Source organism: Hydractinia symbiolongicarpus, chromosome 7 (genome assembly GCF_029227915.1).
Source record: "Hydractinia symbiolongicarpus strain clone_291-10 chromosome 7, HSymV2.1, whole genome shotgun sequence".
Lineage (NCBI taxonomy): Eukaryota > Metazoa > Cnidaria > Hydrozoa > Anthoathecata > Hydractiniidae > Hydractinia > Hydractinia symbiolongicarpus.
In genome coordinates, this window is record NC_079881.1 from 11,274,219 (window position 1) to 11,300,082 (window position 25,864).

Genomic DNA, 25,864 nt, shown 5'->3' on the forward strand with positions numbered 1-25,864 from the left:
AGTACATTAAAAACATTTTTGTGCGAACATGTACTTTTTAAAAGTTAAGACAGGCTGGGGTGTTGTTTTTCTTGTTTTATCAATCTACTTTTTAATGCCTCGTTTTTCTGTATACATGTACAGCGAAGCGTTAACACCAAGTCAGTGATATTTCATTAAAGCTTACACTGAATACAGTACTACAAGGTAACACAAAAAGGTTTTTCATAAAGCTTTATGTTAAAATTTTTGTTTACAGATCTAATCAACCACGGCTTCATGAAAAAGTGCTGACTAAGAAAAAAAAATCATCATAATTATGTGAAAATGTGAAAGCCAATCATACTTCAAAATACGGTCAACGATACAAGCATATTTTTTCGCCGTCTTCTTTCATATCAAGAAGGCAAAAACCAACCTGGGGACGAGGATAGGAGTAAATATTTTTTTGGCACGATAAATGAGCGAATGTGAGGTCTCTACAACATTTACAGAATTTAAAACACATTACCGGATAGTTATAAATCCACGTCTCGTGCGTTCATACTTAACCAGTGTTCTAGACCACTCTGTAAATAGACATTACACTGTTTACACATTATCACGTTGTTTAGTTCCGTTTGCTTCACAAACAGCCTGCGAACTGCTTTTCGATGTCAACTCAATCACAACATTGGATTCTTTAACAACACGTGTTAACAGTTTTTTCATTAACTCTTTCAGCGGTCTGTTGTGGCAGGAATACAGAATAGCGTTCGCTGTCGAATTTATAAACATCAGAAAAAAGGCTGCGAAAAACCAAATGGTGTTCTCACTTGATTTATTCTTGCATTCACCCTGTATAGCTAAACGCAAAGAACGAATAAAGGAGACACCAAAATATGGTGGGTAGGTAAGACAACAACATAATAAAATCGCTGCCACAGTTCTTGTCATTGCTGCGTCGTATTGCGGTCTTGATTTCTTTGCAGCGAGCGATATTTTTGATTTACTTAATAATTTCTTTTGGGAGAGCTTGTCATTCGCTTGTGTTGTTACTGGCAAATCCTCATTCAAACATGAGGTAATGTTATTCAGTGAACTTCTGCTTTTCTGAAAACTACGTAATGAACTTATTCTATGCCGAACGTTTCTCCATGCCAACAAATAAAATATCAATATCCCTCCAGCAGCCAATCCATTTATCGATATCACTACCATGTTGTAATAACAAAAGTATCCCAATTCGGATGTGACAATACATCCCACTGCTATAGCAATCGAAAACACAAGTGCTGTTAACAACAACATGTTGACTCGCTTAATGGTCATCAAATGCACGTACGTTAGTGATTTTCTCAACCTTAAAAATCGGTCAACGGAGACTAAAAAAATGACCAACCCAGAAAGATTTAGCAACACATAAGCCACAAAAGTTAGATACCATGACACCAAACAGCTTGTCCTTCCTTCCTCTTTTGAAATAAATAAATAAATTAAAACGGGTTGAACAAATAATCCAATACAAAAATCCGAAACGGATAACACGAGAATAAACCGGGCGAACATGTGACTATGTTGCTTAGTTTTGAACAATCCATATATCAAGAATCCATTCAGAGATAGTGCTAACGGTGTAAGGATCGCGTAACATAGAGCCAGGATCAACCTTTGATTTGATGTAATGCTTTGACGACTTGGAAATGGACTGTGACATCCAGATTGATTAGACCAAATTTCATTGAACATTGTTTTGTTTAGATCTAAGAATATACAGTAAGAAAAAAGATAAACAGAGCATCAAAAAGTATTGATATCAGTCTTTAAATCTTCTTCTGTGCTGAAGGATTGAAAAAGGCATGTTAGAACTTAGTTCTAGAAACCATGGTAGACAATTATGAAGGATTAAAATGGTTTCTACCTAGCTGTACATCTGTTATAGCTAAGAATATCTCTAGGAAAACTAACTTAAACATTAACTTAAAAACAAACCTTGCGCTTGTTTTATAGTTTCTTATCTAGCTGTCTTTACAAAGCTTATTAACATAACTCTTTCATGACAGAATTATATTATTTAGCAAGTTATTTTAATAAAGGCTTCTCTGTTATTTAAAGAAACATTAAAATACCTGAAACAGTGCCTCTTTCACACACAGACTTTCAGATAGAAATATACATATACACAAACAAGAATGAAACAGAAGCTAACAGAAGGAAACTGTGAGCTATTGAAGAACGTCTTCTTAAAAACTTTGACACAAAATAATAATTCTTTTTAGTTTTATGTCCCTCTGTTATTGACAGGTTTCCGCTTCCTTTTAAGCTTACGAAATATAGCATCTATTTATACAAAACCGCACTTCCATGACACGACATTTTTCCTGCCAGGTGCAAACCACAATTTTCTTGTATGGGACAATAGGAGAACTGTCAGTAAGAGATTTTATTTATACAATCAAACAAATGCATTGTCTAGACGAAAATTTGAAACTTAACCTTATTTATAACTCCTCCTCTTAAACTATGACAATTCGAAGGGACACCTTAAAACCATGCCGAGGGTCTTTACGTTTTACATTTTTACCATGCCGAGGGTCTTTACGTTTTACATTTTTACGAATATTTAAGTTTCCGGTTTATTTTTCCTGTGACTTTTTAATCGATACGAATCTATGCTGTAGTGTCAAAAACTTTGAGTACAGTTTAGCAAATTTAAAAGTGTTAGAAGTTCAAACATTCTGTACTCAATAGCCCTAACGATGGAGGGGCTTCCGTAGTCACCTAATACGAAAAGAAGCTCATAAATTTACAACCTCGCCCCTCCAACTGAGAACCTCTGAAATCGTTCTTACATAAAGATAAGACATCACCGAATATATGGTATGACAGCCTTGTATATAAGCTGTACTTATGCAACTGTTAAAAAAATTGCAAGTTGAAGAGTCGTTTTAAGCTCACAGTTATTGCTGTTAAGTGGACATTTACAGAAAGCTTAGCCGAGTAAACAATTCAAATATAACTTCATGAATTCACAGAAAGATAAAATGCAAAGGATATAATTTCGCTAATTAAAAGTAATTAGATCTTATTTGCATTCCTTGTTTTAATGAAATCACACTTGAGTTTTTGTTTGTTATTTCAAATACTTATTAAAATAAGGATTTATTTTTCATAAATAGTCATCGCTTTGCCAAGCTTATGAATTAGATCGAAGTATATTTTAGAAGATTTCTTAACAACACTACAAATTCAGTTTTGGATTTAGTGTAAATAATCATCTTCTCAAATTCTTTTTGAAAACTGAGACAAAATTTAAAAAACATTTTGCTGTACTATATCACTGTTTTCCTACACTTTGGGTCTGTCATTTTGTTTCATCTGTCAATGTCATACTTCTTTTTAATTTCTATGTGAAAATATTTCGCCCTTGTATGCTTTGACGCCAAAAAAGTATTTATAAATATAGCTTGATGCGAGATTGAGGAACTTTAAAAATAAAAGGACAGATGCAAGTTTTTTTTCTATAAGAAACTTTGTTAGTAATAAACTTCGTGATTGGAAAGAACTGTTTATTGTCAAATATAAGTGTGCAAGAAAGGGAGAAAGAGTTCTCGTGGTTGATGACTGATAATGTTTTAGTCAGATCTATAAACATAAAATAAAGATAATATAAAACATAAAATAAAAAACTTAAAAACAATAATTTGACAGGGGTTTAAAGACACCCTACTTCGAATGACAAACCTGTTTTCCCAATTGAAATTTAAATGAGAAACCTATTACAAAACTTCTAGAATAGAAATTAAGGTAAAAGTTTAAGGACAGCAAACCATAACAAGCAATAACAACAACACTAAAAGCAGAGACAACAACAACAACAATAACAACAACATCAACAATAACAAAAACAAAAACAACAACAATATTGTACCAACAATGACCAATCGCAATCTAGATTCAATGTATTAAAAAAAAATTTAAAGTTGTTACAAAACATATCTCTCTAACCTGAACTTTAAGGAGCCAGCAAGTCGGAAAGCAACACGAAAACATTATAGGAAGTTATAGATTAATCTCTTTGATGGATCATGTTATCAAACGGACAGCGCTCTAGTGCCAGGGCTCTCCAACGTACTAAATCACTTCACCGTCGATGTTTTTAAGCTTTTAAAGTTAAATTCAATTTTGTGATTTGTTTTCGCTGTCGGATTTTTTTAACCAACCTCGTTCCCAGATATATAAATTCTGAAAAACATTTGGTGTATATGTTTTTTTCAGTACCACTCTCAAGAGGTATGAAAACAAACCCAGTGGCTATATTTTGATTGCTTAACAAATTTGATATCTGTATTTTGATTTCGTTCAGAAACACTTTCAAGTGGGCTGGAAACAAGTTTAAGGCTTACATTTTTGAAATTTTTTTCGATATTTTTCTTCTCGGTAACCACAAAGACAAACAATACATACGCAATGAACATAGAGACTCACATGTTGCAGACTATTTAAATAGCGTCCGGTACCGTCATCGAGTCATCTACTGTCATTACCGCTTTAGTTGACATATATGTGTCCTAAATAAAAAAAGAATAGATTAAAGAGAATCAATTAAATAAAAGGATTTAAGAATTTAAAATTGCACGTGTTGTATTTTCAGGAAACATCACAAGAAAAATATTATTAGTATGTTACTTTTATGAAGGCAAAATAACATACCTCATTAGTTGCGTTTTGTGTGTTCAATGGGACGTTATATCCGTGTTGATCAATAATCTTGAAAGTGATTATAGGCCAAAACAATGATTAAGAAGTGCCCACCATGGTCGAAGCTCACCTAGAAATTTTTTGGAATTTAAGACCTTAGGTTGGCTAAAACGCTTTTCAAATTCTCAGTTCTAAAAATAGTGATTTCAAAGCTGTCTAAGCTATTTCTAAACTAAGTAGGGAGTGGGAGGGGTGGTACGCTATCATCGGCCCTGTTTGTGGATAATTCTTTCGAATGGACGCACCAACATTATAAACAATGCAATATCTAAAAAAGCCCTGAGAGCTTCTAAACTCCTTGTTGCTCCACCCCTCATCTTTTGAACAGGAGACTCCTAATTTTAAACGAAGTTCGTATTACCTTAAGAAGTGTGTTCATTCGTTTAAGTAACATTTAATAACAAAAATTTAAATAAAAATAGCTACTTGCGGCTTTCCCAGCCAGTTTCAATTTATAGTCAGTTTAGCCGTTTGATTTACTATTGTTTGCTGGTTGGAATATTTGTGTATGCGAAAATTAACTACAAAAGCAACAAAAACTTGAAATTTTACTATCGATTCCTAAACAAGGTACTAGTGGACTCAGTGAAATAAAATTCGTACTTCCTGTCTTATAGAACCTTGACGTTGGAAGTTTTATGTTACTTAAAATAATTGAATTTACCTGCATAACCGTATTTGTGGCAAAAGTTAGTGTAGTTTCAATGAAACAAGTTCAAAGTTTGGACGTTTACTTTTCAATATTACGCTTTATGTGAAGTTGACACCAAAAATATTTATCCAACAATGTTTTCTACGTGATTTTGTTTTACTTAGGATGCGAGAAATTTACGTTAATTAACATCTGTACGTTTACGCACGTGCGAACTTTAGACAATATGCAACCTAGTCCTCAGGGCTTATTAGGTATTTATATTAGCCTTCCAATGATAAGTCCTGAGGACAATATGGCTACTTTCTTTAGCTATAAACAATGTCTTACAGGCGGATAATCATTTCATTGTTTGCTCGCAGATCAGGCATCCATCCTAAATAGCTTAGTTTGTTAAATAATCATACGGTGTCGGATAAAAACAGTAGGTCTGAAGAAAGGTCTGAAAACAAGGTGTATAATATAAGGACATCTACAAATTTGTAACACCACAGGACTAGGCATGTTACGAAGCGGTATAAAATGAAAGGGAGTTGATATTCTTTTTAAAATTTTCCGTTTTCTTCCCCTTTAAAAAAAAGACATCTCTTTTCGCGATTGGAAAAAGAAACTCCGAGATATAAAACTCTTGTTGTTTATGGAGCTTGTGGTTTATCAATGCACAACAATATGGCGCATGTACGTATCATTATGTAAATATTTACTTTGCTATTTTTAGATTGTTTACATTTCTGTGGACAAATTATTGGACGGGTTTATTTAAAACATCACTTTCGTCATCTTTGTTTAACATTGTAAACAAAGGTTGAAAAGCTATATCGTGCTTCAAATCTTGCCATGTTAAAAAGCTAGTAATTAAGTTGATTTTAAGCGATTGTATTGTTTTTACCAGGACTATATTAGCAGTATCTGATGGCTTCTAAGCTAATACCAACCTCGCTCCAACCTTTCTCCTTTAGACAATCTCGACAATACTACTTCTTCTCGTTATCCGAGATTGTAGGAAGGAAAAAAAGGGCCCTGGGACGAGATTGAGCCTATATCTATTAACATTTTCGCAAATGCTGGAATGCCTTGTAGGCCTAATCTGAAAACGAGGCTGCAGTCTGACCTAAAATTTTATAATGGTTCTGTGCTCTTCCAATTAGGATATTCAAATTGAATGTTAAATTATCATGACAAAAATGAAGTTTTTTGAGCAATATAATATTTTGGTAGGATTTTATTTAGATTTGAAGAAAATAATTATTTTGAAAACGAGGCTATTCTTAGGAAGCCCGGCTATATGAAGGGTTTGACCGTAACTTTCAGCTCGCAATTGAGGCACTTAACGAACAGAAATATTTACGAAATTAGGTTATTTGTTTAACCTTTTGCTAAAGAACTTTAGGGATAAGAATCATTTTTAGTATCGACCTCTTAAATTGAGTTTGGCATAATTAGGAAATTCGGGAAAGGTCTATTTGTGTGCAAAAATATGTGGCTAAACGTTGGACGAATTTAGTCTTGATGCCTAATTTTGGTTTAGTTTTGAAAGCTCTGGGAGCGACGCAGATATTATGCGAGAAATACAGGTTTTTAATATAGGTGTTTAAAACGATACATATTGCAGTCAGCGGGCTAGCTGCTTTTACATCACACAACAAAACCTGGAGACAAGGATGATAAAACTGATAACGGTAAATGTTCGTGAAAACTCGAAACTTGGCACTGTTTTACAGCCTGCTGTTCTATGACGTCAATAAAACTGTTTATATTTGGCGAAGTCTAGAAATAAGACACCCTCACAACTATTATCGAGTTGTAAACATTTTTACTGTAATTCTTCTTTATTTTGACGGAGGCTAGGAAAATATTTATAATAGAGGTCATCTGAAAATACCATAAAGCTGTAAATGTCGTGAATGTTTTAAAAACATAGGGAGAAGTCCTTTTATCCATCAGTAACGTAACACAGGCTACCATTGTTATTATAACACAGTATGTCGACCATGTTAAAATGCATAGACTTAGCGTTCAGTAATTTATAAATGACTTATTACTCTGACTGCTACTATGAATTATCGTGGGCCAAATAACACCACAGAATCCGCCCATTTAATCCAATTATTTAACGACCCCTATAGTCCAGACCGAGCGACCACCTGAGACAAAGTTTTGATTGGTAGTCTAGTTGCAAACTTCTCAGATTAATTAATTTGCCTTGTATTACTTTGCAGACCAGAATGTACAAGTGCAATTTTTTAGGACACTCTGGTAAAAAAACGACTTGTACCACCGGCATGAAGAGAGGTTTAAATTTTATTGTTTCATTATGGTAAGTCAAATGTTAGCCTAAATGGACTTTTTTGTCAACATCAGCATAATTGTGCAAAATTTTAAAAAGTAATCATTTAGTAGAGTTTAAAAGGGGCTTTTTAAAATGGATTTCTGGTTTCTCAGGCTCCAATCCGGTACTCTAAGTTATATTTCACAGAATGCCACTAAAACAAATTAGACTACGGATAATATTAATTTACAATACAAATAAACCCCATATATATACAGATAAATTTACATGAAAAAGCGTAGCTTTTTAGAAAAGCTGAGTCAGCACCCAATATACATAATGTCATATAAAAGATGATAAAAAATGAAAGAGCATAAATAAAAAAAATCGTCAATTTTTAATTTTCAAAAAATTTAAAAGTTTTTAATTTCGCGAATTGTTCGGGCATAACGACGCAGAAGAAAAGTAAATTTATTGGAATAAAAAAATATTCAAATTCCGCAGCACAAAAGGGATATCTTGAAAAACTGTATAGAATAACGGTAGTCAATTTAGCGATTAACAGTATATTGAAAATAATCAATATTCTCAGTTAAGTTATGTTATAACAGCAAATGATTTACTGAAAAAAATTTAATCAAGATTTCCAGAAGTTATGTAAAATGCCGAAACTTGACGAGTCTTCAACTTCGGACATTATCAAAATAGAATCTACAAAATTTGCGAAATTCAAGATTTATCTTTCACTGGCTGCGAAAATTATGATACCCAGAGGGCGGAACGCCTGAAACGCAGCACTGTGCACACGAAGTGAAAGAGGTGGCTACCGGAAAGTGGGTTGACTTTTGCTTGCAAACGTATACTGTTGATAAGCAACATGACATCAAAGTTTTTTTACCTCTTTATTTTAAGGAAAAAAAATCGCATTAAGTCAGCTAATAAACAATTACAATAAGTAAACTCACAAAATTCGAAATTTACAGTCAGTCATTGAAGTCTTCGTTTTTTGGAATAAAATAAATAAATTTAAATAAAATTCATAATACAAAAAAAAGCTTTTATAAAAATCGTCAAAAATATTTAAAAAAAGAATAAAAACAATGTTTATTATATGTAAAAAAAAATTCAAAATGCAGGCCAAGTGACGCAACACACGAACAAGAACCTTAACAATAATAACAATAAAAACGAACACAAATAAAAATAACATTAAATTTCATAGAAAATACTCAGTATTTATTTAACTTTTCAATCTTCACTTTAGATTTTGCGACTCTCAACTTTCTATCCAGCTCGCTCAATACATGCACCTCCCACTCCTCGTGAACTACCATCTGATCAAGTCCTGCCAAAACAGTCATCAAATTTGAATTTAAATCGAACAGAGGAACTGGTAAAGGTGGCAAGTCATCGTGTTGCGGCGCTGTTTCTTTGTCGATAACAGTTTCGACAATTTGTTCGCCACCATCGTCAGGTGTTTCCAAATTTTCGAAACGTACTCGACGTTGTTGTTTCTAAACAGATTACATAAAAAATAATTTACTACTTCTTTTCACCTTTTTTATTAAAACCCGTATTTTGCGTGTTCGAGATGGCTGCTCACAGATTTTTGTCTGGTATTTTACAGAATAAACATTACTACTGATGAATTTTTAAACGAGTTATCGACTTAATCTTTATTCATAGCCTTACACTGTTTAAAACTACTACTTAAGATGTAAATAGTGAAGGTCAGAATATGTACAGCAGGCTTATCAACGACTAAAATTTTATTTTTAATTGAGAAAGTCCACCCCCATTGAAACTCATTCAGAGCGAATATAATCTGGATACCTTATTAAAGGGAATTAATTTTTGTGCGAAGTAAGCAAGTCCTATTATTTTCGCGAATTTTGCAACAAAAATATAATTTTTTCATCAATATATTTTACCGCTTTAAGGGCGTTTTTCTGTATGATAAATAGAGACTGCTTAAGTTGAATTTACATCTCTACAATATAAGTGCAACAAAACTAGAAGCAAAAATCAGTGTAATTCGTGTTTCAAAAAAATTGACAAAAAATAATTCCCTTAAGATATATGAAATAAGAAAGGCTACATAGTGCTGTATTAACATTCTGCTTTTGACGGTGAGCAGGATTAGACGCACGTAGTGGTGTAGAGGATTCATTTACAAATTATAGTTCTGGTGACCACGGATCGAGTCCTAATACTTCATCGCAAGGATACATGCAGAAGCACTCTTTATTTTTACCACAACGTTCCACCATATTTGTATTTTTTGGTTTAACAGAAAAAAAAAATAAAAAAAATAAAGAACTACCTTTCGTCTCCTTTTAATCTTCTTCCAAAACAAGCTCCATATGTTAAGAGAGGGCGATTTTTTTACTGTATCACTGTTCAAAATGATGGCTTTGTACATATTAGTAACAATTAATAACCAATACACCATCCACAAAACGCTCCAAAAGATTCCCAGCCCATAAGATGCATCTATCATTTTACGCGCACCTGGTTTCCACCAGCGATTAAACATGGTCGATAAAAAGCAAGTCCAAAAAGTACGGTATTCGAAGATGGAGGACTGGAAAGTCTAAAAATGGTAGCAAATAAAACAATGATGGAAGAGTTCAATTTCAGGGACAACATGAATAAAAATATAACGCATTTACTGTTACATATTTTTGTTGGATTGGTTTCAAATCACCCGAGTAGATGGATCAACCCGTTTAAGGTAAGGATATTGAATTGCGATTTAACTAAACGAGCTAGCATCTTTGACAAAGCGGTCCACTAGGATAGACAAGATCAGCTCTGTTCATATACAGGGGTCGTAACTTTTCATATGTGAAAATAACCTTATCTTGCCTGACCAGTACAGCAAAAAGATATTTGTTGAGTGATTTAAAAAAATAATAAATTTTACTTTGAGGTATAGAATCAATCTTGCTAGAATATAATCTGTTATCAGAGAATTGTAATTACTGGGTGTGAAATGTTCTGTAAAAAAAGAAAAAAGAGATATTTCGTGGAATTTAATTTGGCACATTTTTGAGAAAAAAACCCACCACAAAACCGCGAAATTTAATTCCCGTAAAAATTTCTAACAATATAGTAGTTACCACATCCGTTTCCGTTATAAAATGTATAATGTACAATGTCTCTGGATTTTCTTTTCAGAATATATTTTTTCTCTGAATTCTCATATGCTACAAATGCACATGTATCTACTACTTCCATGCTGTTATAAATTACTACTTACAATCAACATGCTGATTGAGAAACCGATCACGAAGAGAACATGCATGAAAGTGAAGTGTAGCAAAGGTTTAGAAGATCTATGCAACACCTCGGAACAGTAGTGGTATATGTTGGATAAACTGAATAAACGCACGTTCTAAACAAAACAGATAGTAATCAAAATGGTCAAAATAAACAGGGAAATAATGCTTTTTTCGACTCATAAAATTATTCTGCAATGTAGCACTACCCTTTCCGATTGGTTTTATTGAATCACGTACTATCAAAAGGATAGTGGCTAGTTTTGATGTTGTACTGTGAATACAAAATTGTAGGTCGAATGCGCAGAACGATCTTTCAAGGTCTGTGCCCTTTACATAGAGCAAATTATAATTTCTTATGTACACGAAAAAATTGAAGCTTTTTTAAGTCGAGTTTTTAGTAAATTTTAGTTTCTTAAATCCGCTAAATCATCAAATTAATGGTCTTAAATATTAAAGTCCAACACTTTCCAGTTTACTGCTTGGATCATCAACTCAGAATATTGTTTAGATTCAACATAACAGGAGTTGACAACTTTCACAATAAGACACGCCCTATAGAGCCAATCCTTTAACGTTCCTAGAGTTAAATTTTATTGCTCTCGCGGGTAAATTATTGTTGCTCGGTTTTTACAAGTCAGACATAAAATACTGTTAGAACACTAAAAGTTTGCTTAATGTGTCTACAAGGACCACATTTATGTAAAACTTTAGTGTTGCAGATATTGTGACATTAATTTTATTGGTTGGGTACAAAGAACTGTTAAAAGTAAAATATATACTTACTCTCATGATGACGAGAAATCCGAGAAACCCGAATACATACATTCCAATATCATGATACAATGCCATATGATGTATACTAAAACCATCTGGTACGTAACCATTGCTTAATCTATTCCTGAAATCTTCCAACAGAAACACCTCACCCAGTTGCATAATGATACCTACACCTGCCGTTATGATTATTAGCACGGTATGAAAGTCCCACCAAGTTCGGAGTTCTTTGAAGCCTTTTACGTGCGCCTTGCTGACAACATGGCATAGAAGGTAAACTATAAGCGCTAGCAGAAAAAATACGCACGAAATGCAGAAATAATCAACGCTTCTCGTGAAGTAATACACCGGGAGATAGCGCACATCAAAACTTGTCGTTATGAACCCACTAGATGTTATCTCGATTAAGAGCTCCACGAAGGAGTACTGCAACGTATCACCGTTCAACATGACGTAGTTATGTATCAAAGCACGTGTGTATTTATCAAACCACTGCTGTTTCTTTAGATTCTGCACAGTTAACCTAGCTTGACTTAACGCATCGGTTAAGTTATATAAAGGCAGCAGAAGTTCATAACCTCCAGAAGGATAATCCGACAGCCATCCAAATGTTTTCGATGAGATGTATGGATCTTTTTGAAAAACCCATGGACTCTTTACGACACTAACCGTATATGGTTTTGTAACTTCATTACTCCAATTGTAAGAGAATGATTTGGCGGTTGTGTAGTAGTCCTTCGAGCAAATCGAAACATTAAGCATCGCCGCATGCTCTTCAGATATGCAATCCCCTGCTGCTGCTCGTACTTGACGTATTACAGGACGTGAAGCAAGCTGCCAACTGTTATATGACTGTTTAGATGGGTCATATAAATTAGATAGCCAAGTAGTTTCAAACCATGACCAATAGTTGTTGACGCTAAAATATTAAATTTGAGTCCGTATTACGACTATATTGGTGTTTGTGTTCTCTTGTTTAAAAATGACTCACTATATTTGGAAGATACATAACCTTGTTATACTACTGTCATTAAATTTTATTAAGGGACAAATAATGAAAACCTAACCGCTAAATTCATATGAATCTTAAAAAATATCAGACTTGTATTTTATGTTCAATATTTTAAACACCCCGTTTCTTAACCAGTGGATTCCTAAGAAAACGATTTTTAGTGATGTTGACCTTGGCAAAAAAACGTCACTAAGAAAAGGGTGATATATATTACCTACTTAGTCAAGGTCCATGCTTTACGTGAAAGGAAACAAAAAATAAATATAAAGAAAAAGAAAAGTCACCTTGATATCTTGCTAAAAGCCATTGGTTGGTTTAAATTTCTTTCAAGCTGACTGGTAGATGGATACAGTGTGTACGAAAATTTGATCGTGCAGATAGCAATCACGAACCACATTAGAAGCAATTGCAAGACGAAATCTTTCGCAAACGTTCGCAAGCGCTTTCGTCGAGCTCCTTCGCGTTGTGCCAGCTCCAATGCAAAACCGGAGGGCGGTGATGTCTCATTGATGTCCATCATTTCCGTTTTTTTGGATGGACTAAAAAAAGAGTAAAAATAGAATTATTACTCAAACGTCGAACTACCAACCTGAAAAAACTTCAGGAAGTACATAACAAGTGTATATTTCGTGGATTTTTGTTTAATAAAAACCGATTTCTCTGTTACTTTAATCGGGTGAAACAACTAAGTAGCACATTTAATGAATAATCTTCAAACATAGCAAAGTTGCCATAAAAAAAACAAGCTCCTTTGAGGGAGGGCCTCCAGGTAGTTAGAGTTCTTATAAAAAAATTGTGAATAATGATGCGCTGTGAAAAGAAGAGGCAAAGTTACTGAGGGTTAAAGTGTAGAGTTGTCGGCGCACTTACCATTCCACAAAATCGTAATGATCCACTTTATCCAAATCCAGAGGTTTGATGAAGAGTGCAACCACAGCTGAAGTAAATATCAACTAAAGAAAAGGAAAAATCCTAAATGAATTTAAAAATATAAGCATGAAATCGCGCAGAATTAAATATCCAGAAAATTTATAGGTGGCTAAAAAACTGGAAAAAGAAAAAGTGCTTCATTTTGTTGCAAAAAATAATTTCTTCAGTTTTTGTTAATTTGGCGATAATTAGTTTCCGCAAAAATAATTTGGAAACGGCTATTCGCGAAATTGCAATTTAGTTTTATTTCTCTTTTTTACAACTGAACTTTTTCTTTTGATTTCGTTAGCAATTATGGATGTCAATTTAACTTTTAGCTGTCCGCATTATATGTCTTCTGTGAAATTCGCGAAAATTAGATTCTCGCGAAAGTTACACTTGATCAAAAATATCTCTCCTTATAGTAACTTACCACGAATGGATATGCAAGTAAAGCGTCTTCCAAGAAACCAACAAACAACGCTCGTAGCCACTTCAATGATATCTCATAACCAAACTGTTGACCAAATGTGATCACAATCACCATAGACATTCCGCTCACCACGAAACACAGCAAGTACGCGACATACGTGCACCAGGATGGTAATGTCCAACGTGTGCATGGATCTAACTCACATATAGCTGAAAAGATAAAAAAAATTCGTTTTATTTTTATGTTAACCTGTAACTTCTTAGTTTTAAAAGCACACTTTAACACCTAAGTTTATCCCAAGAAGGAAAATCTTCGAAATATCATTCAGGGTCTAAGTATCAGTTTAAGTTCTTGGGGAACTTTTTCACCTATTTATTTAGTAAAAACGTAACATTTTATTCGTTTGTCCATGTTTTTGGTGGAACAAAAAAGCGTATTAAAAACCAAAATGGCGATTCTGGCGATAAAAGTTTGTTCTTCCCATAAGAAAGTCTTTTGAACTATATTGTAAGTTAAAAATCTTCTTCAATAGTTTGCTTTCACGCGAATAGATTACGAGGGGATGATTTTAATTCAGTTACTCCACAGTTAGTTGCATGTGTACCTGTAACAATAAACGTTTCTTTTGTATTCAACTTTTGAAGATTTCCAAAATCCTACTTGACACACTTACACCAGGCTTTTGCTTAATCTTGAGTCAGGGAAAATGTCTTATATCAATTATACTTGACACACTTACACCAGGCTTTTGCTTAATCTTGAGTCAGGGAAAATGTCTTATATCAATCCTACTTGACACACTTACACCAGGCTTTTGCTTAATCTTGAGACAGGGAAAATGTCTTATATCAATTATACTTGACACACTTACACCAGGCTTTTGCTTATTCTTGAGTCAGGGAAAATGTCTTATATCAATCCTACTTGACACACTTACACCAGGCTTTTGCTTAATCTTGAGACAGGGAAAATGTCTTATATCAATTATACTAGACACACTTACACCAGGCTTTTGCTTAATCTTGAGACAGGGAAAATGTCTTATATCAATTATACTTGACACACTTACACCAGGCTTTTGCTTATTCTTGAGTCAGGGAAAATGTCTTATATCAATCCTACTTGACACACTTACACCAGGCTTTTGCTTAATCTTGAGACAGGGAAAATGTCTTATATCAATTATACTTCACACACTTACACCAGGCTTTTGCTTAATCTTGAGTCAGGGAAAATGTCTTATATCAATTATACTTGACACACTTACACCAGGCTTTTGCTTAATCTTGAGACAGGGAAAATGTCTTATATCAATTATACTAGACACACTTACACCAGGCTTTTGCTTAATCTTGAGACAGGGAAAATGTCTTATATCAATTATACTTGACACACTTACACCAGGCTTTTGCTTAATCTTGAGACAGGGAAAATGTCTTATATCAATTATACTAGACACACTTACACCAGGCTTTTGCTTAATCTTGAGACAGGGAAAATGTCTTATATCAATTATACTTGACACACTTACACCAGGCTTTTGCTTAATCTTGAGTCAGGGAAAATGTCTTATATCAATTAGGTTGACTAAAAATATGTTTTGCAGGAAGAGGAGGAAAAGGAGGAGGAGGAGGAGGAGGAGGAAAAAGAAAAACTATTTACAGATTTTAGTTAAATGAGATAAAGTTCTAAGAAAGTTTGTTCTTTAGGTGGGGGTTTATTTGAGCCATAAATCTGTGAAATTAATTAGCTTCTTAAATAATACGAGGTCTAATCGGTTAATCCGGATATGGTTTTGGAGGAGATATCAAAATTGGGCATTTCAAAACAAGAAAATATATTAAATTTGTTTGAAAATGGTTTTGTTTGAGTTTACACCATGCATCAAAAATATACCAAATAAACACTAAGGAATACACAGAAAAAGAAGCCAACATTTTTCTATATTTCTTCAATCAAACCTGTAATAAACATCTTTGTGTAACCCTACCCTTAAAGAATGCAGATGTCAAAAATGATTTCAAATTAGCCTTTCCAGCAATAATATATCTAACATTATTAAGACAAAAAGTGTTGTACCTGGTATTTCTAACCGTTCTGCTAACATCTCATTCTTTTTGACAAGTGCGGAGGTTATAGCTTCATGATGATAAATGCCGCTCGAATAATCCGATGGAAGACCGAGCTCCTGCTTATTGCTTTTCTCACTGCTTTCTTGAAACTCGTGAAACATGGAAGATAACTGGTGTCTAGAAATGAAACCAATTATAACATCAGCAACATATGGATTACTTCTACGCATAAAGAAAATTGAAACAAGAAAAGACTATGGACACACGAAATAGCAAACGCGATAAATTTTTATCCACTTTGTTGCAACTTGTTAATTTCCACGAGCCAAAGAAGGCAGCTGTGAGCAGGCATAAGCAAACTCCTTTTGTTGTTGTTTTAATGGGTGAATTCCGATAAAATTTTATACGGGCTACAACTAGTTTTTATAATACTTACTCTACGATATCTGTCATATGACTTCTTAATTCATCCGGATTTAAACGTGGTGTCATCAATCTGGTTTCTTCATCTTTCGTTGGAAGAAGCTGCAAAGACTCACAAGAGAGTGTTCGTTTTAAAGATAAACCCAATGGTTCATAGCCAATTTTTTTACGAGCTAACCGTGCTGAGCTTGTCCGATATTGATGTTGCGGAGACATTGTCAGCGAACTGGAATCCATATTGGAGGGAGTTGACATAAATGTTTCGCCTCGCTTTCTTAAATAATCTTCAAATGCATGGGGCAGAGTTAACGAAGTAGGCGAGTCAATTGAAATATCGTTCAGCATTGATGTACGTAATACTAAATTGTCCAAATGTGGTTGGTTTTCAGTGTTACTGTTTTCTAAATAAAAGTGAATATAACAATTTTTAGATACAACAAAATAACAACAGTCAGTTAACTTCCCCCGCAATGAATAAGAAAATATCCTCAGTTATTCATTCTATTTAGACTTCTCAACTTCTTTACTTTTTATCACCAATTTACTGCATTGACCAATGCCAGTGTAAAAGAAATGCTTCTAACATGTAAGCATCAGCAGGTCTGGAAACATGATATTGTTTTCAGAAATACTTAGCATTGAATTGCGCACGACATAAAAATCTCCATGAAATTCCAGAAACTTTTACCTAGGCGGTTCAAACTATCGTGATATAAAAGATTAACATGTTTCTTGCTACTAAATTTTCAGACATCGCTTGAACTAATCCTAAACTCACCAATAGTCATGGCGTCATGGATGTTGAAATATTTTTGTTTTCTTTGCAATGGTGATGATACCTCACCAATATCAAAAGTGTTTACAGAATCGTCTCGCTCCTCAAATAATGGAACAGTATCCAAATCAACCACCTGCATCTTAATATGTTTGGTTGGTTTATAAATCTTTATTGGTTTTGGTGGTATCTGAAATGCAAAAAATAATCCGTTGTTACTAGGATTGATTGTGAAGCCAACAATGCCCATCTTGATCAAATAAACGAAAGTAAAGAAAGTTTAGCTAAGAAGTTTTTAAGCTTAATATTTTTTTCCCTAAACGAAAATGATAAAGTCAATTAAAGCATTAGAAGAAACATCTAAAATATTTTTCTCTGACTTCTCATAACGATTGTTAGATGCCACCTCCCCAATCAACTGTTTCTTCATGTGCTAAGAACCCTTTATAAGGCTCTTTCAAATAGTTAACTAAAGTCTTCTACTAAGAACTACCATATCTGTCAATATTAAGACCTGTCATTCCTGTTATGTACTCACTTTAGTTTGTCTTGATTTTCTGAATAATGTTATTAAAATAAAATTCAACGGAAAGACAATCATGGCGCTGATCATTCCAATTAGAATTTCGTTAAATGAGTATCCTTTGAATCCAATGTAAACATCAACTTGTCCATCAGGTGCAACTCGAAACCACATTGCATTGACACACATCCAACTTAACACGAATGTGACGAGACAAGTGACGCGTTGCACTCGGGTAAATCTATGAAAATAAAATGTGGTGAAAATATTGGATGTACAGTGTCGCAGTCAACACCAATCCATCAACTGATAATACACAACTTTAACATATGTTTTATGGCATAGACAAACACATTCTACTGGCAAGTATATTCTTCATGTACAAAGCATTTAGATATTCCACGTAATTGTAGGCTGGGGTTATTTCCATTTATGGAAGTTAGCTAGTTATAAAGATTGCTCACAAAGCTTCTTCTTTACTTAATTACTTGTCACTTAACATTGACTAAGAATTATACAACTTTGGAGAAGGTTATCCGATTTCAATAACAAGCGTAATTGTAATTTCTTTTAATACACATACACAATAAGACCCATCTTTTAGAGCTTGCCTACTGTTGTCCCTAATTTTTTTTATTATATTTATGTAAACATAGCTCTGCATGCTGCATATTGATGTTGCTATAAGATTGGTGATATTTTTTGAGATTCTAAATCTCCAATATAGACATTTTACAAAAGTCGAAGGAAATAATACTTTTTTTACAGCCCTGATCTGAATAGTGAAGACCACTGTTGACCTTTGAGAAATTTTGAGTAGTTCCAAAACAAGAGTTTTATTTTTGCACCACTATGTAGTTAGCATAGTAAGGTTTTGACCAATAAAAAATGTCGATCGTGGTAAGTTAAGCAGTAACAATCATCAGTTTTCAGCGTGGATAACTTGCACCGCGTCTGAGTGGACGATCTCATAATTTTTTTGAAATTGAAAAAATACAAAAATAAATAGATTTATGTGGCTTGTGGCTTTTTCCCTTTTCCATCATTTCGAATTTCAAATTTATTATTTATTTATTTATTCATTATATTTATAATTTAATTGCTTAATATTTTCAGTTTTTAACCCTGTATGTTAAACTTTAGTCAAATTCAAATTTTAAGTTTTAGACAAATTCCCTAGAAAAGTATGTAACATAAAAATAACAAGAAAAGCATAGATAAATTCCCGACAATTAACAGCAAACAGTAACAGAAATAAGTATATCAATTCGTGCCACTCATACAGCTTGTATTGTCAAAAAAAATTTTTTAAACAAAGTAAAAAATATGATTTTTTCCCTGCAAAAATCCAAAATCTTGCAATATCAGTCTATTGTTAAAATGCTGCAACAGACAAAATTGTTGAGCAAAATCACACCAATACAAGCGAGGTAGACAGCGATTAACATTTGCTGAAATCATGGACAAAATGTAATGAAACGCCCTGAAAAATTATGTCAAAATTGCCGATACTGGACAGTTATCTCCCTTTTCGCCCTCTTCCCAATGTTGAATTCATGCAGTGCAATTATTTCAACCTTAAGACATTTTTTAGAAAAAAAAAGGAATTCTGATAGTAAAACAGAATTTTATAATAAAAAACACTGGTTAATGGAAATTCCCTGACAAGAAGACAAATGTTTTACTTGCTAAATCTGGGTCTTTCAAATACTGACATCCAAAGATGATAATCGTTAAAACCTCGACCAATCATATCGAAGAAAATTGTGGAGAATTTCTGCATTTCATGAATGTCAGCAACAAGGAATTCGTGTTCCAATGACCCATCCTCACAGTCTGTGCCAATCCATCTAAAGTTGAAGCATGACGTATATTTTGTAAATTATAACAGAAAAGAAAAATGATAATGGATTATATTCTTTTCGTATTATAAGACGCTAAAGAAAACGGTTTACAGTCAAAACTGCTTAAGGGAATCACTAAGAGTGGCTGTCTTATTTAGAATCTTTGTAAAACAGCAACATACCAAATCTTATTTCCATTCCATTATTTTTATACAGTCAATAAAAGCCATCAATAAGTAGATCAACTGATCCCATATGACGTAAGTGGATATTAGCATAAGTCTAACTTTAGTAGGACTACAAGTGTTTTTGTTAAAAATTTGATATGGTGTTTTACACCTTAAAAATAAACAGTTTTGTTAAAAACTTCGCCCTTTATATAGTGGTATCTTTTATTTGCTTTAAAAAATAGCTGTGGACTGTGTTGAGAGGCTGCCTTACACCGTAGAATTCGTAATAAAAATACATGTGGGAATCAATGATGGCTGCAGTAGAGAGGTGGCTGTCTTATATGTGAGCAAGAAGGCAGGTTTGACTGTATATATTAGTAACGTAAATGCAGACATTTATCCACCTGTATGGTCTTGTAACACCTATAAAGTGTTTTGTAAGCAAGCATGTAAACTAGAAGCTACTTAAATACGAAAATTGCAACGGAAGAAAGTTAGAAAAACCCAGAGCATAATTTAAAAATGAATGATGTGGTATTTTTACCCTGCAAACAGTACTGAAACATGGTAAAGTTATTTAATTTTTTAATGGGTGCTAGTGAAAAATGGGGTACCATTAAAATTTTTCCTGATAACCCCTTTATTTTGGACAGTTTTGTGAGTTTGAAGCTCTGTTAAATTTTTGTCTCAATCCTGATGGTAAATGAATTTTTTGTTCATATGCCTAACTGACACCTCAATACGCTAAAGTCAGATTAATTTATTGTTTATTAGTCTGATTGGCACCTTAATAAGTTGTAAGGTTATAAGTTAGAATCTTTCGAAATAAAATTAATTTAAATATTCAAAAGCAAATTTAATTCTGTCAGTCTCAAAAACAGTTTATATCTTAAAATTATAGCAAATTCGATATAAGAAATCAGTCTAATCTACATTATCTGAATCCACTACATAGGTGACATGTAAAAGCAAAAGAAAAATCGTGGTCTTACTTGTTACAGAAAAAAAAGAATTTTTCTCCATTGACAAGACTTCTTATAACTACCCGTTCTAAATACCAAGATGGGCTTGCCCCAGTGTTGTCATGCCAGATGCGAATCTTGTGGATTTTCCCAATGCTAAAAAATGAATATTAAATATTAGCTAGTCGTTAAGGTCTGTGAAAAAACCTACGTAGGCATGCAGATTTTATGACGTCAGCAAGGACCTGTCAATACACAAATTATTAAGAGGGAAAATTTGATTGCCTGTTGCCTCTATGAAATACGACAAAAACATAAAATAAAATTATCATGTGTTTCTCTAAATTAGCAAAACATTAAATTTTCTGTTCGTATTTTTGCAAAAAATATTTCACAAAACTTTTTAAAATTGATTCAAACATACAAAAACAGGAAACAAATGACTTTTCTCAATAAAATAAATAAAAATTGACTGGAGACAGGATTGCAATAAAGTGCTAGCAAAATTAGCCAGAGGCATGCTTCTCAATTTGCTTAAAAAGATGCTTTTCGTGTTATCAGGTAGACTTGCAAAAGTTATTTCAGTTACATTCACTGTGAAATACTTCTGAATTTTAGTAAACCAAAATAGATACCTTCGATCGACAGAAATTCGAAATATATCAACCGCATTCCTTTGGAAGCTATTTTCTGTCTTGATTACACGCACTTTAGTTGTACAGCTTGTTCCAAATATTTGAATACCAACCCTTGCTGTTGAACCTGAAAATATATTAGCAAACTATATGTGTGGTACAACATACCTAAAAATTAAGAAATTTAAAAGTACCAAAAAAAACTTATTAAATAAAAAAGGGGATTTTAAGTGACCATTGACAAAGACTAATTACGCAAAACCAATAAATGGAGAATTTGGTAAACTTGCAAATGGTGAATGCAAACAAATTTAAGCTTATTATCTACCATTAACCTCCTCAATCGCACTGAAACTAAATTGAAAACATCCTCATAATAGTGAACAGTTTGAACAGACAAAACCTTAAAATATAATGGAGAATTGCAAATAATTATTAAAAAATGAAGGTTTTAAGAAAAAAATAGAATGATTTTAAGCTACACACGCTAAGTGAAATCAGATTAATTAAATACAGTTGTTCAACAGCTAAATAAATCCATAAAGAAACAGTTATAGTGTAGAAAGAGAAAAAAAACAAAAAGCTAAATGATAATAGCAAGATTTGATAATTGAACAATAAAATTCAACTGGTTTAATAATGGAAACTATTTTATTAGTTAATATGAAATTTTAAATGAGTTATTTTGAATATGCAACGTTTAATGAATGACTAAAAGTCTTCATAAAACTCATGAACTACAAACTATGATGATGATTTTACAAGGGTTGGCAAAACATAACATGTTTACCTGCCCAGGGATATACTCCAGTCTTTAAACGAATTTCATATTGATAAAAGCCTTCATCTGAACCGACATATGGAATGAAATGTTCTGCTGTCTGCTCTTTTTTGTCTTTTCGATATGCAAGAAACAAAACAATGAGGTACACAGCAATAATCACCCCACACGTTGAAACAGCAATCGGATTTCTTGCAACATCGAGTTTCTAAATGTTTAAATAAAAACAATGAGTGATTGACCCTGTCTACATCATGACCACATTTTGAAACCTTTTGTCAGAAATCTTTCTCTCACATCTGCAGGTTTACCACCAATAAATTTTTTTAATAGTAAAAAATTATTTGTTAAATTTAAAAGCAGTTTTTTTTGACTAACATACATGCCTTTAAAATCTTAAAAAAGATATCGTGTCAAACAAATTTATATACAACACATTATACTAACATACTGGAAAAATTTGATTTTAAGATTAATTTGTTAAAAATCACAAAGCTTGCTGTATTAGTAGGACCTTGGAGATTGGAGAAAAAAATTAATACTATTAGTCTGGAAGATGCCTACTTTAAGTACTGTGAAATCGAGAGGATTGGGTGCCAGTTCGATTGAAGAAGTAAATGAAGTGAGATGGTTGCATGAACAGACAACGTGTTGCCGTGTTGTATTTGCTGCTGGTGTACAACCAACGCTCTCCCATAATTGCTTGGTAGCATTCCAAAAGTTACAATGACTGATGTATGTTGTTATTGTAACGTTAACCGAACCCGATGAATCATGCTCTAACCCATAGAAGTATGTTGAATCCTCACCATATTCTCTGGATAAATTTGAAAGAACAAACATTAGTTGGTTATTAATGGATGGACGATGAAACTTGGACTATTATCTTAATATTCTCTCATGGAAAATGAAAGTGAAGATGACAATTGGCAACTAAAAACTAAATTTTATCATAAAAGCATTCGCAGTGACTTTTTTATATTCATACCAAGAACGGAATGCAATTTTATTTGTATTTTAAAGCTGTGTAAAAAAACTGAAAAATATTTTGGTGTTTGCAGGCGTCGTAATCTTGACAAAAGAGTCTTTTCTTAGCAATCTCGATTTGATTTTGACATATGTTTAACAACTTTTAAAAATACATTCTTGGTGAAAGTTTTCTTGTTATATTTATCAGGGAGAGTGTGAATGCATACAGTATTTCATTGATTATCTATTGCCTAACAGTTTTGTGAGTGAAAAAGAACATAAGGAACACCATTATCTCAGATCATGTTCAAACAAATAAAATTTACCTTCCAGATAGAAATATAGTTCTTAGGTTTTCGTCAGACTGAACATCCACAGTTAATTTTCTTGTTGCTTTATTTTCAAATGTCAAGTTTTGATTTTTAGAAAAGTGAACAAATATATTGCCACCAAAATCTTCTGTTAAAATGTCAACCACAATATTAATACCGATGGCTGGCAAGTCTATGAATGTGTCATGCTTAGGTAATACAGACAAATAAATTTCATCTTTGTTCAATTGTATAGTGGAATTTTCGTGGTACAAGTTAAAGGAATAAGGGATGGTAAATTTGATTCTCTCCTCTTTAGCCAAATTTGTTAAAGAGATTTCACTCATGTTGCTGGATAAAAATTTTAAACTGGAAACTGTACTATTGGGCACATAGCTGCCAAATTCTTCATACGGGTCAATATTTGAGCATTCAAATACTCCTGACACGTCATTCATGTTGTGAATTTTTGGTACATCAGTTGTCACTTTACAAGATCCAGCATACGTTGTGCCAGCTACTCGTTTACCCTTTTTTCGTAAAAGCAAAGTAGATATAGCACCACTTGAAATAATTCTGGAACTTTCACCTGCCACTGTAGCATGCAAAATAACTTCATAAAGTTGCTGCAGACTTTTATAATCAGAATTAAAAGTTCTTGCACCTCCAGCTGATCTTCTTATGCGGACATTACTATTTCCTGTTCTGTAATACTCTAGGTTGCTGATAAGAAGTTCCATAAACCCACTGTATGTATAATCTTCAAGACTTATTCCTTCCATTGAGAATGATCCAGACATGTCAAGCAAACGTTTTAGCGACTTAGATGTTAAGTCTCTGGATTGTGAATCAACTTCATTTACACCTCCCACCTTAACAATACTGGTTAATGCATTTACAATCTGTGTAATTGACTCCACTGAAGAAGCATCTATTTTTGCAGCACCCATCACCAATTCATTCAGTATTCTTGATCTGTTCTCATTGCCAGCCTTTTTCGACATAAAATTGCTGCATGCAATGATTGCCAGGGTAACTAAGTTTACATCTTTCAATGTAACTTGTTCTGTCAATCCTGGCATGATTGATTCAGAAACAAACTGGACAGGATCTCTCTTGGCAACATCAGGTGTTGTAACAATAACCGAGCTACAACATAATTGCAATTAAAATTAGTGTTGTATTAAAATATAAGTAAAGAAGTGGCTCTCAAGGCTTTACTCGTGTGAAGATACACAAAGAAACAAAAAAGGAAAAAAAGTTAAATAATCTTTACAACTACATGTTAAAAGACTGTAACCCCCTCTCTCTGCAACTACAACTTAAAGATAACTAGCCACAGATGTAAACCATGCTCTTTAGTAAAAGACAGCAAGTAAAAAAGACTTAAAACTTACTCATTAAATGCTACAGTCTGTGCTCCTAAGGAGTCTTCAACAATTATCTGAATAAACAACTTTCCACCATCTTTCTCATTGCCAAGCTGTAAATGTGTGGTGTGATTAGGCTTGATGCCACGATATATGATGGACATATCTGATGGTTTATTTGTTTTTCCTGCAAGCAACCAATAAATAAAGGGTTGGTTTTGAATTTTGCTTGTTGGATCTACATTGTCTGCATCATGCCAGCCCTGACAACTGACAGTGAAATTGTCAACCATTGATATTCCAACACGTGGTGAAATTGTACATTGTCCATTTATAGGACTCGGGTTATTTAACAGCAAAATTTGAGTTGTTCCCATGGATTGCATGCCTAAAATACATAGTAATAACAATTAGGTAACATAAATATAGATAACACAAAAATGCAAAAAAAAAAAAAAACATTTTTGCAAGTAATATTGCCAAACTATCATGCAGACTAAATGTTTTAATGACACTGCAGACTACTCGAAACTTCCCAGTAAGAATGGGGCCTAAAAGATGAAATTTTAGTTTTTTAAAAATATTTCCACTGAGTCAACGTTTTTCTGTTGTTTTAATTTTTGTCTCAAAAGCATACTTGGCAGTTGATTGTTTTTATGCCTTAATCATTCTAATTTTAAAGAATTGAAATAACTTTCGTTTTCCTTTAAATGACATAACTTTATATTTTGTGTATTCTGAAATGTTCATGTATTTAAAAAACTTCTAATTGGAATGTCAATGGATTTCAGAGATAAACAGTAACGCTAGAGACAAAAATAAGGTAGTATACAGCAAATAGTGATGTAAGAAAAACATACAAAACTAAGGTACAAGTCATTGTTCTCACCAGTTACGTTTGTGAATTATAATTCTAGAATCTAGCTTATATTTATTTTTTTATTTTGTATAAAACGTTTAATCAGACACTAAATAGA

At 33.1% G+C, this 25,864-nt stretch overlaps 2 protein-coding genes across 4 annotated transcripts in view; both read right to left on the reverse strand.

The window, feature by feature from the left end:
- Positions 1 to 187: 187 nt before the first annotated feature.
- Positions 188 to 5,520, reverse strand: LOC130649551 (uncharacterized). Of its 3 annotated transcripts, XM_057455845.1 has the most exons (4): positions 5,384 to 5,520; positions 4,672 to 4,789; positions 4,447 to 4,529; positions 188 to 1,721 (listed from the first exon to the last, which is right to left on the reverse strand). In XM_057455845.1, exon 4 carries the CDS (start codon positions 1,705 to 1,707, stop codon positions 571 to 573), a length of 1,137 nt encoding a protein of 378 aa, XP_057311828.1. In that variant the 5' UTR covers positions 1,708 to 1,721; positions 4,447 to 4,529; positions 4,672 to 4,789; positions 5,384 to 5,520; the 3' UTR covers positions 188 to 570. The 3 variants fall into 3 exon arrangements, with proteins under 3 accessions (XP_057311828.1, XP_057311831.1, XP_057311830.1); XM_057455848.1 differs by lacking the exon at positions 4,672 to 4,789 and having other exon boundaries at positions 5,384 to 5,513; XM_057455847.1 differs by lacking the exons at positions 4,447 to 4,529; positions 4,672 to 4,789; positions 5,384 to 5,520 and adding an exon at positions 3,967 to 4,223.
- A 2,300-nt stretch (positions 5,521 to 7,820) lies between these two features.
- Positions 7,821 to 25,864, reverse strand: part of LOC130648782 (uncharacterized) — a 34,272-nt gene continuing 16,228 nt past the window's right edge. The window contains exons 6-23 of the mRNA XM_057454876.1: positions 24,915 to 25,275; positions 23,533 to 24,666; positions 22,802 to 23,054; positions 22,247 to 22,445; positions 21,457 to 21,583; positions 20,852 to 20,977; positions 19,531 to 19,695; positions 17,861 to 18,086; positions 17,326 to 17,512; positions 16,561 to 16,948; positions 16,132 to 16,301; positions 14,053 to 14,261; positions 13,581 to 13,663; positions 12,995 to 13,249; positions 11,708 to 12,617; positions 10,903 to 11,037; positions 9,964 to 10,233; positions 7,821 to 9,154 (exon numbers count right to left, since the gene is read on the reverse strand). Of these exons, the coding sequence (XP_057310859.1) occupies positions 8,870 to 9,154; positions 9,964 to 10,233; positions 10,903 to 11,037; positions 11,708 to 12,617; positions 12,995 to 13,249; positions 13,581 to 13,663; positions 14,053 to 14,261; positions 16,132 to 16,301; positions 16,561 to 16,948; positions 17,326 to 17,512; positions 17,861 to 18,086; positions 19,531 to 19,695; positions 20,852 to 20,977; positions 21,457 to 21,583; positions 22,247 to 22,445; positions 22,802 to 23,054; positions 23,533 to 24,666; positions 24,915 to 25,275 (5,483 nt within the window). The 3' untranslated portion in view covers positions 7,821 to 8,869. The remainder of the gene's footprint in view (positions 9,155 to 9,963; positions 10,234 to 10,902; positions 11,038 to 11,707; positions 12,618 to 12,994; positions 13,250 to 13,580; positions 13,664 to 14,052; positions 14,262 to 16,131; positions 16,302 to 16,560; positions 16,949 to 17,325; positions 17,513 to 17,860; positions 18,087 to 19,530; positions 19,696 to 20,851; positions 20,978 to 21,456; positions 21,584 to 22,246; positions 22,446 to 22,801; positions 23,055 to 23,532; positions 24,667 to 24,914; positions 25,276 to 25,864) is intronic.

Excerpts from the sequence above, each read along its gene's own strand:
- LOC130649551 (XM_057455845.1), bottom strand. The coding sequence starts at position 1,707 with ATGTTCAATGAAATTTGGTCTAATCAATCTGGATGTCACAGTCCATTT.